The following is an 18,091-nucleotide window of genomic DNA, read 5'->3' as shown; positions in this document are numbered from 1 at the left end:
TAATGAAAACATTTCCACATATTAAACAAAATTAAAATCGTTTAGAGTAGGCGACGATTTGGTGTCATGAAAGACGTACTAGAGCCTATGACTTGATATATTGCCTAGATTTCTTTAAGATACCAATTAAGCAGTAATAAGCGAATACTTTGGTAATAAGCGTATTCGTATACAGGCAACGAGGGAACTTATCACTCGACATGATATTTTCCTCTGTCTTAAATATCAAACTTTTCTAAGAGCTACATTAATCTTGTTCCTAAATGCGTCCCTATCACAGTCAGGAATGAATTAGATTGATTTATAATCTGTAAGTAACTTCATAATGAAGTATTTAAGAACATTGGTCTTTTACATGATATAAAAACACTTAAAATATATAAATCAACACAAGATATAAAATCAACACAACTCAGTTAAAACGATCATCTATTTTGTCTACTAGTTAGCTCTAGAGTTAAAGCCCCTAGTATAATGCCACTGCACCAAGCACTTATATTCGAGTGGAAAATGACCTAAAGGACTAAAGTGGGTGCGTTCGTAAGGCACTCTGAGGCGTAAACTCTCGTGTTCATATCAATATGACATACGTTATGTGATTGCGTGGACGGACACATCCATTACGTGGGTAACACACCATAACAGTAATACACTCTGTCAAACTTACAGTTAAGACAATGATCGTGGTATAGAACGAATACGGCCACAGGCGATGTCGGTATAACGGAGTCAATACTATAAAACGATACCTATAACAGTGGTGTCTAGGGAACTTTTTTATACATTGATTGCAGAAAATTGAATTATCAACTCGGAAAGAATGCATTTTTAGAAGTTCAGAAAAGAAGATTCAAGCAAACTGTTGCAATTCAGTGTGTTTCAACAGCCAAGGCACATAGGAGGTCAACAGAAGACTTCGCCCGCCAGAAGCTGGTCAAAACCGTCCGCGTTCTTGTGTCGGTATTAAACAATGATTTCTTCTCATGTACTACATTGGTGGAGAAATGTGGTCCAGAATACTGCCATGATTCTTAAAATTAAGTCTTTTCACCGAAAAACATTGCAATATTAAGCTTAAGCTAGGAAAGGGATTACGAAGCTCGGCCTCGCATCATCACGCGCTAATATCTGCAATGAGCGAATTTCTAGCGGTTAATCGGATAGAATTCCTCGCAATTTAATAAGTAGTAGTAGTGGAATGGTTTGCTATCGCTTCAGCTATCAAGCTTTTTCGCACCGGAGGTCAAAATGTAACATCGCAAGCGAGGCTGAAGGTCTCAATTATTCAATATCTCAAATTATTCATCACCCACAAGGAGCGGAAGGTCTCATTTGTACAGCCCGCTGAAGCTGGCTCGAGAGAAGCAGCGTTAGCATCTCAAAGAGACGAAGTGACAAGGAGGGACAGGTGAAAAGCAACAGAAACGAAGACACTCGAACAAGAGGTCGCTTACACGGGACGTCGGCCGCCCGCACGAGAGAGACAGAGAAGGGAAATNAAGGCCTATCCATTATACCAAGGCCTATCCATTATACCAAGGCCTATCCATTATACCAAGGCCTATCCATTATACCAAGGCCTATCCATTATACCAAGGCCTATCCATTATACCAAGGCCTATCCATTATACCAAGGCCTATCCATTATACCAAGGCCTATCCATTATACCAAGGCCTATCCATTATACCAAGGCCTATCCATTATACCAAGGCCTATCCATTATACCAAGGCCTATCCATTATACCAAGGCCTATCCATTATACCAAGGCCTATCCATTATACCAAGGCCTATCCATTATACCAAGGCCTATCCATTATACCAAGGCCTATCCATTATACCAAGGCCTATCCATTATACCAAGGCCTATCCATTATACCAAGGCCTATCCATTATACCAAGGCCTATCCATTATACCAAGGCCTATCCATTATACCAAGGCCTATCCATTATACCAAGGCCTATCCATTATACCAAGGCCTATCCATTATACCAAGGCCTATCCATTATACCAAGGCCTATCCATTATACCAAGGCCTATCCATTATACCAAGGCCTATCCATTATACCAAGGCCTATCCATTATACCAAGGCCTATCCATTATACCAAGGCCTATCCATTATACCAAGGCCTATCCATTATACCAAGGCCTATCCATTATACAAAGACCTACCTATCAATTATACAAAGGTTTATCCATTATTAAAAGGCCTATTCATTGCACAGAGGACTATTCATTAGCGAGGTTTGTTAATCAGCTAAAATAAAATGTAAGCTTAACGCCATGCAATGGCGCAATCTTCAGTAGGGTTGAGCATTTTTACTAACGCTGCAGAGGGGCTGAAGTGGGGGTACGAAAAAAACGAAGGAGTGTTTTGGTGAAAGAAAAAATGGACTTGCGCTACGGCTGTCACATCACTAGTTAAAAGCAATAAATTTATCTATCCATGATCTCTAACTTACAAAGCAATGTAATAAACGAAAAAAAAAACAACGTTAGCGTTTAAAAGGGTTAAAATTCTAGAATTAATTGACGCTAAAAAATAAGAAATAAATAATAGAGGTCAATGGAGCGGTACATAACAAATGAATCAGACCACTGCACGGGAATAAATAATGAGATGAATGGGGCAGCTCAAGAACAATGCCCCATGGGACGCCCCGATGGGCCGATGGGATCCCCATAGGCCAGGGCTAAGGCGCTACGTAATGCAATACAAATGCAAAATACCGACCAACTTAATTAATTAAGTACAGGTTTGCTTCGCAGGTCAGAGAAGCATGCCTGTAAGGTATCAGGGTGACAAATTCATGCTCGACCAATCCACAATAGAAATTGTCACACACAAGTGACGGGTGTGCGTCGTGTCTCAGGTATCCAGCGGGTGTGGATGCTACTATGGATGCCAGATATCCAGCGGGTGTGGATGCTATTATGGATGCTGCTGCAGCCGACGACGTCGGGTGGATGCGCAGAGGTGAAAAGCGTCGGCTGCTGAGTCCGCTACTCAGGACAGGGCCAATCAGCTGTTGAAAATAATCGTATGAGTCATCATAGTTTGATGCGAGTATAATAGTGATGGGAGAAATAATGATAATGTAATGGAAATAGTGATGGGAGAAGTGCTGCAAAGCAAAATAGTGATGGGAGAAGTGCTGATAATGTAATAGGGGTAGAATAAGGAATTTAAAAGCAAAGAAAACACCAAGCAAATTCACCATATCGATATTGAAAACGTTTCGGAGTCCAGCTCCATCGTCAGTTCGAAAAAGTAAAAATGAATTTGCTTGGTGTTTTCATTGCTTTTAAATTCCTTGTGAACTTGCGATATAAGCAGACTGATAATATAAGGAGTAGAATAGTGATGGGAGAACTAGTGATAATGGTATGGATAAAAAAACGCATATGTAATAATATCAACTATGCTTCATCGTGGAACAACCACAATGTTATACATCAATGTTTTAACATCGTGGAAAAGCCACGAGTCAAAGGTATGAAACTAGACGTTCTTATACTAAACTAAACAGAATTGCTAAATTATATCCATGATTCAATAGCAAAAACTCTTATGTTACGCAGAATTATACCGGTATCTCAAATAAATTTATTTTTCTTCAGTAATTTTGCAATAAACTGTTGCGGTATGACAAACTGATGGTGATGGTAGGTGCTACTGATGGTGATGGTAGGTGCTACTGATGGTGATGATAGGAGCTAAAACTAAAATAATGAACGGCAGAGGCACAGTACGAGGCCGGGATAATTCATTACTACACACGAGATCAAATTGGATAGAGAGAGCCACAACGAAACGGAATAAAGAACCATTAATTTACAACGATGTTCATAATAAAGCGTTAATAAATAATAAAATGAAACGTTTACAAATGTAATTTTAATAGAAAAATGAACGCTGTTGGTCGAAATAATAATTGGTTAGCATCTTCAGCAGTAATCTTAAACATTAATAAGGTAAAGGTATTTGAACATTAATTAGGTAAANGATATGGTATATGGATATGGTATATGGATATGGTATATGGAAATGGTATATGGTATATGGATATGGTATATGATATATGGATATGGTATATGATATATGGTATATGGATATGGTATATGATATATGGATATGGTATATGGATATGGTATATGGATATGGATATGGTATATGGATATGGTATATGGATATGGTATATGGATATGATATATGGATATGGTATATGATATATGGTATATGGATATGGATATGGTATATGGATATGGTATATGGTATATGGATATGGTATATATTATATGGTATATGGTATACAGCAGCAGGTAATATCTTCAGAAAACATGAGGAAAATAAAGTAACATATAAATTCGACCAACAAAAAAGGGAGGAATAGAAGAAGCAACATTGAGGCAGCAACCAACATCATTGAGCTGCTACAGGAGTTGTATAACGCAACTGCTGTATATAACTAATTTTGGGATAGTCATTTTCATTTATATGTATACTAATCAAAACAAATAAAACAAGGCAAGGTGTAAAATGTAAATCTTGAAGGTAAATCGTTCTAAAAATGAAAAATGAAGGAAATTTATGAAAGTTATTATACCACAATTTATACCACAACCAACACTGGCAACACATCACTGGAGATTTAATACTCTACAATAATGATATGTATTATCTATTAATGGGTTAACTAGCGGCAGAGCAGATTGTTCAGCCAAGACTTTAAGACTCGAGTGCAGAGAATAACAATAATTGTTCAGTAGAGAAGAGAGGACAGATGAAGCAATTAAAAAACTATAACAAGTGCGAGTCTCAAAAAATCCTGTACAACGAGCCGATTCTTCATTAAGGAATTCGCAGGTTTACATCAGTTGGCATTTGGCATTGAATATTTGAAGATATAGTATATACTTCTTATATTTTGTGTTGTATTTCGTGGCATTGAATAATTGAAGATATGTATATACTTGTTATATTTTGTGTTGTATCTCTCTACATCTCTGCCATTGATACGTAGCTCTCGCGTTAAGTTAATAAGATTAATGCTCAGGTTAATTGGTTAATGGTTCAGAAAGTCGATCCCTCAGTAGCACTTGGTTTAGTCATGGAGCTACGGTGTGTTTATAATCTCAGTTCTACATTTAAAAAAATTGGTTCGAAAGCTGATTATAATTGCAAACACGAACACGTCGACTTTCTTCGGTACAAAAAGATGTAGAGAATAAATTTATCATTATTTCAATATTATTTTAGGTTCGATTTGGAAATTTCTGCGTTTTTCACTGTTACTTTATAAAATTTTTTAGAGTAAACTTAAATAAATAAAATACAATTGAAACAGTCTGGAGGAAACGCGAGTTTCCTTCAAATATCTTTCGGTTCTGGAAATTGATGCGCCTCCAGTCAAATGACGTTGCAACAATGTTGATAACGAGTTGATTTTGTTGAAACAATGTTGATTTTGTTGCAACAATGTTGATAACGAGTTGATTTTGTTGCAACAATGTTGATAACGAGTTGATTTTGTTGCAACACGTTGATAACGAGTTGATTTTGTTGCAACACGTTGATAACGAGTTGATTTTGTTGCAACACGTTGATAACGAGTTGATTTTGTTGCAACACGTTGATAACGAGTTGATTTTGTTGCAACACGTTGATAACGAGTTGATTTTGTTGCAACACGTTGATAACGAGTTGATTTTGTTGCAACACGTTGATAACGAGTTGATTTTGTTGCAACACGTTGATAACGAGTTGATTTTGTTGCAACACGTTGATAACGAGTTGATTTTGTTGCAACACGTTGATAACGAGTTGATTTTGTTGCAACACGTTGATAACGAGTTGATTTTGTTGCAACACGTTGATAACGAGTTGATTTTGTTGCAACACGTTGATAACGAGTTGATTTTGTTGCAACACGTTGATAACGAGTTGATTTTGTTGCAACACGTTGATAACGAGTTGATTTTGTTGCAACACGTTGATAACGAGTTGATTTTGTTGCAACACGTTGATAACGAGTTGATTTTGTTGCAACACGTTGATAACGAGTTGATTTTGTTGCAACACGTTGATAACGAGTTGATTTTGTTGCAACACGTTGATAACGAGTTGATTTTGTTGCAACACGTTGATAACGAGTTGATTTTGTTGCAACACGTTGATAACGAGTTGATTTTGTTGCAACACGTTGATAACGAGTTGATTTTGTTGCAACACGTTGATAANGGAGAGGAAGCCTCCATACCTTGGGGTTGTAGAGGAAGCCTCCATACCTTGGGGTTGTAGAGGAAGCCTCCATACCTTGGGGTTGTAGAGGAAGCCTCCATACCTTGGGGTTGTAGAGGAAGCCTCCATACCTTGGGGTTGTAGAGGAAGCCTCCATACCTTGGGGTTGGACAGGAAGCCTCCATACCTTGGGGTTGGACAGGAAGCCTCCATACCTTGGGGTTGGACAGGAAGCCATCATACCTTGGGGTTGTAGAGGAAGCCATCATACCTTGGGGTTGGACAGGAAGCCTCCATACCTTGGGGTTGGACAGGAAGCCCAGCTGTGCCGTGATGTTGTCCCCGGCGATGAGGCGCTCAGGGTTGGCGCGCACGGTCGACACGATGACGACGCGCCGCTCGTCGCCCTGGAAGACCTCGGGCGTGCCGATACGCAGGGCGCTTGTCACGCGACCAAGACGAGCATCTAGAGCGTCTCGGATCTGAAATACGCTCAGAATGTAGTGACTATTTTCTCAAACATTAAAGGAAATTCTCATAAATTTCCGTGAGTTAATTGCATGTAACACAATGCAAAAATACAATACAAATAAAGTCAACAAAAATGACGCAGGGCGCTTGTCGCGCGACCGAGACGAGCATCTAGAGCGTCTCGGATCTCAAATACGCACAGAATGTAGTGCATGCGTGTGTAAAAGTTATATTAGTTGTTCATGACAGAATAAATGTGCCAGACATTTGTCTTGAAGGATGATTGACTTGTATGCTTGAGCGGTCCCACTAAACCCTGTTCAATAAATAATAGAATGCGTAGCACCAGCATTCTTTAGAACTCATATCATTTATAATTTCGCTTTCTACTCTTCTACCATGCTAATTATAAACACTCATGTACACCAATGAACAAAGTAACCCATCACGTATTTCAACAGACCCGTATCAAGCTACACACTCGTTACCATTTAAAAACACACCTTTTGGCTCAAAATTCACCTTCTTCGTTTCAACAGACCCGTTTCAAGCGTTATCCATTAAAAAACACACACATTTTGGCTCAAACTTCACCTTCTTCATTTCAACAGACCCGTTTCAAGCGTTACCCATTTAAAAACTCTTTTTGGCTCAAACTTCACCTTCGTTTCAACAGACCCGTTTCAAGCGTTACCCATTTAAAAACTCTTTTTGGCTCAAACTTCACCTTCTTCATTTCAACAGACCCGTTTCAAGCGTTACCCATTTAAAAACACACATTTTGGCTCAAACTTCACCTTCCTCATTTGCTCTCGGTATGGCGTGACGATGCCAATGTCTTCAGGCTTGACGCGCATCTCGCGCATGAGTCGCCTCACGTACTGCACAACTCGAGCGACTTCGAAGACATTAAAGAAGCTGGGATTGTTGGCCCTCCTTTCCTCCCTGCCGTTGACGAAGTGGAAAACGATGGGTATGTCAGGATTTGGAAGCCTGCTTTTCTTATTTGCAAGCTTATTCCAGTTCAGCATCGAGTTGAGCACGTTACGATCACCTCTGGCAACAAGTTGGTCTTCATAGAAGAGTTTGTTAGGGATTTCAAGGATGCGAGCATGAGAGCGATAGTTATTCACGAGCTTCGTGATGTACTGATGGTTATAATGGCCCGCGTTGGATTTGTACATGGGCAAGGCCATGAGACGCTCTAGCAGACTTTGGTCCATGCGGAAACCTTTTTGTAAATCTTTTTTTGGTCCTTTGAACAATGAAATCTTGAGGGCGTTCATATTTGTGACGACAGGTCCGAGCTGGCAAGGATCACCTGCAAGTACAACCATCTTAGGAAAGGCCAGCAAAGGGATAAGTGCTTCAGGCTCCACAGTGTACCCACACTCGTCGAGAAACACGTGCGTATACGCACATTCCGTTGACTTCTCGCGCATTAGCGGCAAGACGCGGTACGCCGTCGAGTATGTAGCGATGACGATGTTGTACGAGCGCAGCATGTCCATGGTCGGAATGGTACTAAAGTTGCCCTCATGAGAGCTCACTTTCCAAACCTTGTCAGAGATGCCAGCGCGACCGCGAGACCGAGCGTTCACTCGCAGTATTTTGTTTGCGCTGATGTGTTTCAGGAGTCCTTCTGTGAGAATATCACAGCTAGCGTTGGACGGACCACACACCAGAATGTTGTCGTTGACGTTCTGCTTGTAGACTTGCTTGATGGCCTCGACCATCGTTGACGTTTTCCCGGTGCCAGGAGGCCCGAAAATAATGTAGGGGGCGGGAGCGCTCACACGGTTCACGATCGCCTCTACGGCCTGGCGCTGCATCTTGTTCTGGCCCACGCGGGGATCGCAAAATTCGATTTTTTTCAATTTCCCTTCATTTATCCTGTAGTTGGAAGAAAGGCCAAAATATAAACCATAATCAAATAATTTCAAGTCAGGAGCCACCACAAATGATTACGTTGATTTTTAAATCAATAAAAACGTGCGCCTGCTAAAATTATGCTTTATCATTAGGGTAGAATAAAACGGACCGCTAATAAAACGTTACGTTAAAATCTAACACGCAATCAAAAGAAATGCAAAATAAAATTTGTAAATTAATTTAGACAGCCTGATTCTTTGTAGAGTCAAGCAACACAAGTCAAAATAATGAGCGTGAACTTACGTAAGACTGGGTGTCGGAAACAGAATACGAAGAATCTTGCTGGCGTGTTGGAGCGCGGCGTGGCACCGGATGAAGTTGCTCCTACTGAACCAAAACTGAACATTTACCTTCATGCCCGTCCTGTACTTGAAGAGGAACTCGTCACCGAAGCCGAGATGAAGCGTTTCATCAATGAAAACGACATCATGAACGATGCCCTCGTATGGCACAGACGGCACCTCGCTGGGCAGTCTTACGAAGACCGAGTCTCCGGTCAGAATAGCGGGGTGCTTCTCTGCTACTCCAGGAACATGCAAAGTGGCTATACGATCGGTTTCATTAATGATCATTGTCACTCCGTCCAGGTGGAAATGCTGAAGGTTAATTTCCCTTTCAATTTCTTCGATCCAGAGCTGAATTTCGAACCATTCGTGATAGTTTTCTTTTCTGAGACCACGTCTTCCAAATTCCTTGAGTTTTGATAATTCACGCTTGAGAAGGTCATCGGAAATAAATTTTTCATTGAAGTTCACTACGACCAACTCTCGAAGATATTCAGGGTAGGGGTACAAAAATTTGAATTCAGCTGAAGGAGTGCCGCCCTCCATGACTCTGCCAGGCAGATAAAGCTTCGGTGTTGGTACTGAAGGAGCTTTCCGGCGCTTTTCGATCTGAGAAAAATGTTAACAGCTCTCGATATATCTTAAACAATTATTAAGCGTTAAAAAGTACAAAGAAGACGCAGGTTTTTCCGATATCGTCCTCCGATTGACAAAGAATTGTGCAGTAAGTTCAAAAATGCATTTAATACGCCACAAACCACGAAGTAGACTCTCGTAGACCATAAGTAGACGCAAACTACGCAGGAGATGAAGAAAATCTCTTCGCAACACACCACTGTAACGGTGGTATGACTCACGTCTCAATACGTTAATTTCGCAAGAACCTTAATAAATAAACACTCATTTATCTCAAAATCAAACATCTATTGTGGTTCAAGGAACAAAATGTTATTCAATACATTTAAATTCATCTTTATAAATTTAAACTTTTTAGTCAGGCACCTAACGCATTAATTGGAAAAAATGTAAGGATGGTGACTGTAAGAAGATTACGTTGATAATTAACAACATGATAATGTTATGCTGATTATACATGGCTGATGTTATGTTGATCATGCATGGCTGATGTTATGTTGATCATGCATGGCTGATGTTACGCAGATCATGCATGGCTGATGTTACGCAGATCATGCATGGCTGATGTTATGTTGATCATGCATGGCTGATGTTATGTTGATCATGCATGGCTGATAAAGGTATATATTGATGATGCAGTTGCCACAACAGCGCAGATAATGGGATAGCTACCTATACAAGTTATGTCGATCATGGTTGACTCGAGTTACGTAGATAATGGTATTGTTTATTAAGTTACGCAGACCACATCACCGCTGCAGCAATACAGCAGTGTGGGACCAACACCTGCAGCACAACACCTGCAGCAGACGCTCACCTTGGACTCCTCGTCAGTGCTGAGGACCTCAGCAGGCACGCTGAGCACGTCCTCCGTCAGGTAGTCGATGCACTGAAAAACAAACGCCTTCACTAACGGCGCTCCAAGCGTCAGATCAACAAAATTAGCTTAGAACGCTGGAGCTGGCCGGCAACAACAAAGTCCTTGGACACCCATCACCTGACATAAGCAGCACAGAAACACAGCTCTCTAGACTGGAGAAAGTAACATAACATAACATAACATAACATATTGATCTCGGCGCTGAAGTGTAGGCCTGATGTGGCCTGTCGCCGATTCTTGTACTTTTTGTGCCTTGTTCACAGAAGATCTAATATCGTTTCAATTCACCTAGCCTGGCTACGCTGCGGCCACCACCCTTCACTACAAACATACGCAAACAGAATAGGCCAAGCAGACACAGACACCTGCCCATCCTGCCAGAGAGCTCCCCACACAATCACTCACATTCTCCTGGATTGTCCGCTCTGGCAGGACCTCAGACAACACCACCACAAAACCTCGACCCTACAGCTCTGGAGCGACCCCCTGTCGGTGGTGTCGTACTTGCGCGAGGGGGTCTCTTATAAAAATGAGACCGGGGAACCACAACAACAACAACAAAATTAACTCTCATCATCTACTAAGAAACTCAACTACTAACTAACTTGTAAATAGTCAGATAAATGCTTACCTATATTATAAATGTCACCCTTAATCTATTTTGCACCAAGTATCGTAAGAAACATCTTCAATACAATAGAAGAGTGAAGAATGAATAAATCTATGCTATCTTCACTTTACTCTTATAGAATTTCCATATCAATTTAGTTTTAATGGTAAAGTGATAGTTTATATATTGCCGTGACGACGTATGCGTTTCCAACATCTTTCGTCCTTCAATCAGTTTCACCAATCAACGATGGTGTCGGGAATACATTAAAACTGTGAACATTCTTCATTACCTAAACTTTTTTGAACCTCGTGACTAAACCGCTAACACTAGACCACCTACATTATCATTCTAGTCTATAGGAAATATTCACTAGGTATGAATTCTAAAGTGCCATACAGGAATAGGACAACTCAAACCCTTAGTACGTTACTCCAGATATTATAGAATTCCTCGAGTCCAACATTGATCAATGGGTTAACAAATTGTTGACATTAACAAATACATGAGTAAACATGCTAATATTTCAGTTTGAGAAGTATAGTGACTCACGAGTAAGAACATCTGGTGCTCTATCTCCCGGTCTTTTAGTGAGTTACACATTACATTAACAAATACATACATTAACAAATACATACATTAACAAATACATACATTAACAAATACATACATTAACAAATACATACATTAACAAATACATACATTAACAAATGCACGAGTAATCCTGCTCATATCTCAGGTTGAGAAGTAATTACTCACGAGTAAGAACATCTGGTGCTCTATCTCCCGGTCTTTGCCCGAGCAGCGGAACTGCAGGAACACAGGCACCTCATAGCAGCCTTTGCCAGGCTGAACAGCGGAGAACTCGATGCAGTATTCAGCATCTGTACATAACATTACACTCATCACAAGTTCAGCATCTGTAGGTCGTAACATAACATTACATTCATCACAAGTTCAGCATCTGTAGGTCGGAACATAACATTACACTCATCACAAGTTCAGCATCTGTAGGTCGTAACATAACATTACATTCATCACAAGTTCAGCATCTGTAGGTCGTAACATAACATTACACTCATCACAAGATTTTATAATCCTTTATCGTGACAAGCGAGACTCGCATTGCCCGCCTACATAACAACCAACTCGAGAAATTTATTTCCAGCTGAGTCCAAAGAAATGCAAAATATTCAGAAAATATTTCCCTGACTAAATACAGAAGTAAACCATATGCCCAGTTAAAATTCATAGGCAGACGCAACCCAGTTAAAATTCATAGGCAGACGCAACCCAGTTAAAATTCATAGGCAGACGCAACCCAGTTAAAATTCATAGGCAGACGCAATAACCACAGATAGTTACCAGGTTCAAGTTCAATTTTTACTATAGAAGAGCAAAGTCCGTGGTGGTCTTTGAGTATCAAGTTGCTGCAGGAGTGCAGTTTTTCGAAGAGCTCGAGCCTGAGGTTGCCTCGAGTCACGTTCTTGATTTTGATGTTGACTTGAGGCGCATTATCTGCAGTGGGAAATTACATATATCAAAATTTAGATGAACACAACATTGTTTTCAACAAGACAACAAAACCGAGAAACCTGCAATTCGAACAAATAGAATATCCCCTACGAAAATGAATGAGGGAATCTGGTAGTCTTATCTCACATTAACCAATATAGTCCGGTACGTGATCATATGGAAAGAATGAACACTGAATACTGATTAATAATAGGCTATGATAAGGAAATGATTATTTATATTATAAATAATAATAATTTATTTTAATTGTTAAGAATCAACTCGCATATGCCAAAGGAAAGCTACGAACCGTTTAATTAAGTGCAAGTAAGACGCCGATGGGTTTAAATTTCGCATTATGTACCATTAGTGAAGTCTTTAGGTGATGTATTCCCAAAAGTGAAAAGCTTCAAGCCTTTTGAGTTACTTATCAGTGCAACACCCTACGTCCAAAGTCAGGTGATGTCTTCCTAGAAAAGAAAACTTCAAGCCTTTTTAGTTACTTATCAGTGTAACACCCTACGTCCAAAGTCAGGTGATGTCTTCCTAGAAAAGAAAACTTCAAGCCTTTTTAGTTACTTATCAGTGTAACACCCTACGTCCAAAGTCAGGTGATGTCTTCCTAGAAAAGAAAACTTCAAGCCTTTAGAGTTACTTATCAGTGTAATACCCTACGTCCAATGTCAGGCGATGTCTTCCGAGACAAGAAAACTTCAAGCCTTTTGAATTAATTATCAGCTTCAAACCGCCAACATTCAAACCGAAAACGAAAACCTGAGCACGAGAAAGTTTTTTTTTAAATGACGTATTTAAAAAAATATAACTAAGCTCACGTGGAGCTTAGGAACTGAGTGCTGGTCTAGCATATGTTGACAGGCAGTTGTGACGTGTACATGCCAGGCAGTTGTGACGTGTACACATGCCAGGCAGTTGTGACGTGTACACATGCCAGGCAGTTGTGACGTGTACACATGCCAGGCAGTTGTGACATGTACACATGCCAGGCAGTTGTGACGTGTACAGTTCTGACGCATGACACGCGTAAATGTTATCGTGCATTAATCTTCTTGATAAAGATAAGGTTCAGAGAATCGCTCGCAAATGTTCTTTATATTACAGATAAGCGCTCAATATATTATACATTTAAACAGTCATTGCACGAGTTTATGGCAAGTCTTCTGAACTGATAAGGACGCTCTGCTATCTCGACTATCTGGTCAATAAGGCTGTCATCACCATATCAGTCTTATCATTATTATCTGCTGTCATCATGATAATAATGGTTGATGCAGGCTGTACAACGAGACGCGAGTTTCCTATAAATAAACTTTATTATGTATCTAATACTTATTTCCTATAATAATAATATACCTATAATAATAGGTACAGGTAATATAGGTATTATATACCTATAATAATAATGTATCTAATACTTATTAATACTTATACCTATAACCTGGAAGCAAGCTAATTGATTAAGTTATAAGGCGTCAATGGATGGTTTCATCTTAAATCAGAATACCTACATCACCAGAAAAATAATCTAGCATAACAAAAAATAACCTAGCACAACAAAAAATAACCTAGCACAACAAAAAATAACCTAGCACAACAAAAATCCACTCATGACGACTCGAGTATATGCGAAGAGACAATTCTTTGACCCGATAGATTTCTGGCGTCAACTAACATCGCCTGAACCTGTATATATACATGTAAAAACTAAGTGTTGAGTTGCGGGATTAGAAGACTCAGATCGGAAAACCTACTATAATGATATAGATTTATCATAAAAAAGAATAAGTAGGAGAAACCTACTTAAAAATATAGCATTATCATAAGGAAGACTAAGTAGGAGAAACTTACTTAAGAAGACAGTATTATCATAAGGAAGACTAAGTAGGAGAAACTTACTTAGGAAAACACTATTATCATATAACCTACCAGTATGAGAAACCATAAAACCTACCAGTAGAAGAAACCATAAATCCTACCAGTAGGAGAAACCATAAAAACTACCAGTAGGAGAAACCATAAATCCTACCAGTAGGAGAAACCATAAAACCTACCAGTAGGAGAAACCATAAATCCTACCAGTAGGAGAAACCATAAATCCTACCAGTAGGAGAAACCATAAAACCTACCAGTAGGAGAAACCATAAAACCTACCAGTAGGAGAAACCATAAAACCTACCAGTAGGAGAAACCATAAAACCTAACAGTAGGAGAAACCATAAATCCTACCAGTAGGAAAAACCATAAAACCTACCAGTAGGAGAAACCTATTGGAAGACAATATCATCATAAGGAAGACAGTTCAAGAAATCTAGTAGGATAAAATTAGTGTCATCATGAAGAAGAGGACCTACATGAGGCTGTGGCGCTGTGACGCTGTGAAGATCTTATTAGGATATAATATACAACATATAATATACTACATATAATATACAAGATATAATATAGAACAATATTACGTTGACATAATATACAACAACACGACGCTGTGCACTGACCGTCCCTGACGACGATGCTGATCTTCTCGCCGGCCTGCGCGTGTGGAGGCTCCGTGGTGACCTGGATGGCGTGCTTCTTGGCCGCCCACGCCGTCCTGTGTGGTGCGTGTACGTGTCATCACATGCTGTACTACACGCAGTGCATGACACGCAGTACTACACGCAGTACATGCTATGACATGCATCATACTGACCAACATAGCAGCATATGCATCATACTGACCAACATAGCAGCATATGCATCATACTGACCAGCATATGCCTCATACTGACCAAACTAGCAGCATATGCACCATACAGACCAACATAGCATATGCATCATACTGACCAACATAGCAGCAATAATGGCTTGCATGTTGATTACAATTGTCCCAATAGTAACAGATAAACATAGCCCGCACCTGTAACGCCTGCACCTGTGTGTCTGGATCTCTTGGTAGCGAGCTGCTTCCAGTACGCAGCACATTTATACTTCTCATGACCAAGAGCCATACTTTCAAAACTCGCTAAGTGAACGTAAGTACTTACGCTCTATTTTCTTATCTATTATTGGTGGATTTTGCTTGAAAGGCCGTCAATGATTGGCTGATGAACTTACGATCTCTTAACATTTTTTGAAAGTGTAGGCTCAAAGCCACAGCAGGAACATTTCCCGTCATTCCGGTCCGGAATGACCGGCTATATCTAGTTCCGGTGCGGCTATCTAGTTCCGGTCCGGCTATCTAGTTCCGGTGCGGCTATCTAGTTCCGGTCCGGCTATATCTGGTTGAAGCGCAACCCTCGGCAGGCGATGGTTTTCGCGGATTGCAAACACATTTCCTGCAGGTTCGTTTGTCTTCTTTCTTGAGGCGTAGTGCGACTCTCACCTCGCATTACGAGCGCGTTTATTCAATGACAGTTCAAGAACAGACTAGACAAGGCCATGCAGGAGCATATGTTTAGTCCTAAAATGCCTCGTATCCAACGGAACATCTGAAATCTATAGAAACGATTCTAAACATACCGTCCGTTGAAAAGACTTGATCAAAAGGCCAGTCTAGTCAAGAAATATACAAGAATCGGTGACAGGCCTATTCTTCAATGCCGAAGATACTATACTATACTATGACAAGATCTAGTGTGTGTTCACCCTGGTGGCTGACATAAAGGTGCTCAAGTTTCTTAGGCAGCTTCTGGTCGGCTATACCTGCGACGAACTGATCCCGTATTCGCGCTTTCTTCGCTGTTCCAAATTCACAATCTTCCGCCAATACGAAAAGACCTTTCAAGAAGTTTTACTCGGACTTGCCAGCTACCAGCTGTTTCCCACGCTGCATGGAACTGACGCCTCGGCCTTATGATGTTCAATTTAGGCTTGAAATACTCGTCGAACCTACCAAGAACAGTCACAAAATTCTTCTGCTCTTCTGCTGTCAGATTGAATGTTATCGTAACGTCTTACTAATCATTACTCGTACAATATTTAAGGCTGGAGACCTGCTGAATCTCATCATCCCCACTAACAAACTTCGTAAGTTTCCTCCATGAATCCCACTTCGGTTCATCAAAATTCAGCTAATCAGGAACGCGATACTGAGCCATTCTATTAGCAGTTCAATACCAAGGCACCATGTATAAGTGTTACCACAGCACAACACATAATATAACACAAGTTGGCTAGGAACATATGTACTGGCAGCAGTAGAGGCGGATTTGGGGTCTATGCAAGCTAAGGGTAAAATGCATACTGACAAGACCTGCTACTATTGTACACGTTAGTTTCCGCAGGTACATAATGGTTCGGACGACGCTTGCTACCAACAGATCCACACCTGTGTAACACCTGTACCTGTGTAACACCTGCACCTGTGTAACACCTGCACCTGTGTAACCCCACCTGTGCCTGGTATAGAAGACCTGCATGACACCTGTGTAACCCCTGTCTCTTATACACATCTAGATGTGTATAAGAGACCTGTATAACACCTGCACCCATGTAACCCCACCTGTGCCTGGTATAGAAGACCTGCATGACACGCTTCCGGTGCTGCAGGGAAGTCAGGTGTTGATCCTTCATTGTCATGTCCACAAACTCCTTCTGCGGAAGTGAGAACAACTCAGCACCACATATGAAATTTATTTCAAATAATCTAAGTTTTTACCTTTATATGAAATTTTTTCTATAATTTTGAGAGTGGTAGTGATTTTGATATTGAAAATTAAGATAAATTTGTACATAGATTATGAATCAAGCATATACAAATACAAAAAATTATATTGAGTCAAATTTTTCACCAATGAAGATAAGATATTTGAGAACATGATGCTCTTTCTAATTTACCAAGCTATGAAATACATATTCAGTACTATATATAACTATATAGTAGCATTCTAGTTCTATGAGGGAAATTTGTTAGATTTTTGGGTTGAATATTGGTAAACTAAAACACAATATGGCAGAAAATATCTCAATAATAGAGCTGTGGTTAAACATGGATATGGTTAAACATGGATACATTGTTGGGGCAATAATTACTTCAGGCTTAAGAACAATAATTATTTTACAACACAATCATTTTACAACACAATCTTTAAAAAATTATTTTTCATTCACACCCTTTAATTTTTTAATTTAAATAAGTGCGAATAATGTCTTAATAATTTGACCAAGTTACTCTTACCTGACATATTGAGCACCTAGGTTTGTCTGCCCAGTTCCTCATGTTGTAATTACTCAATTAAACCCTATAAATTAATATAATTTAAAATAAAATTATCTGAGGAAGGAAGCATATCTTATAAAATTCTATTAAGCACAGTAAAATGGAATTGAAGGTAATTTTATAGAATATAAATATTTTAATTTGCTCATAAGCATGGAGATCATAAGCTCATGAGTCATGACATTAATGTCTTGACCTTGACCTTTATTAATGCCTTGACCTTGACCTTTATTAATGCCTTGACCTTGACCTTTATTAATGCCTTTGACCTTGACCTTTTTTTTAATTGACATCATGTGTAGCCTG

General features: G+C 39.7%; 1 protein-coding gene across 1 annotated transcript; it reads right to left on the bottom strand.

The window, feature by feature from the left end:
• Positions 1 to 2,839: 2,839 nt before the first annotated feature.
• LOC108680333 (putative helicase MOV-10) lies at positions 2,840 to 17,800 on the bottom strand. The gene is made up of 10 exons (XM_018169134.1): positions 17,744 to 17,800; positions 17,069 to 17,160; positions 15,084 to 15,178; positions 12,421 to 12,573; positions 11,815 to 11,939; positions 10,383 to 10,454; positions 8,889 to 9,538; positions 7,511 to 8,606; positions 6,290 to 6,724; positions 2,840 to 3,004 (listed from the first exon to the last, which is right to left on the bottom strand). Exons 1-10 carry the CDS (start codon positions 17,783 to 17,785, stop codon positions 2,840 to 2,842), a joined length of 2,925 nt encoding a protein of 974 aa, XP_018024623.1. The 5' UTR covers positions 17,786 to 17,800.
• Between the last annotated feature and the right edge of the window lie 291 nt (positions 17,801 to 18,091).

This window comes from Hyalella azteca, unplaced genomic scaffold, assembly GCF_000764305.2.
Source record: "Hyalella azteca isolate HAZT.00-mixed unplaced genomic scaffold, Hazt_2.0.2 contig11774, whole genome shotgun sequence".
In the NCBI taxonomy this organism is placed as follows: Eukaryota; Metazoa; Arthropoda; class Malacostraca; order Amphipoda; family Hyalellidae; genus Hyalella; species Hyalella azteca.
The sequence above is the reverse complement of the archived record's forward strand: the minus strand, read 5'-3'. Positions and strand labels throughout refer to the sequence as shown.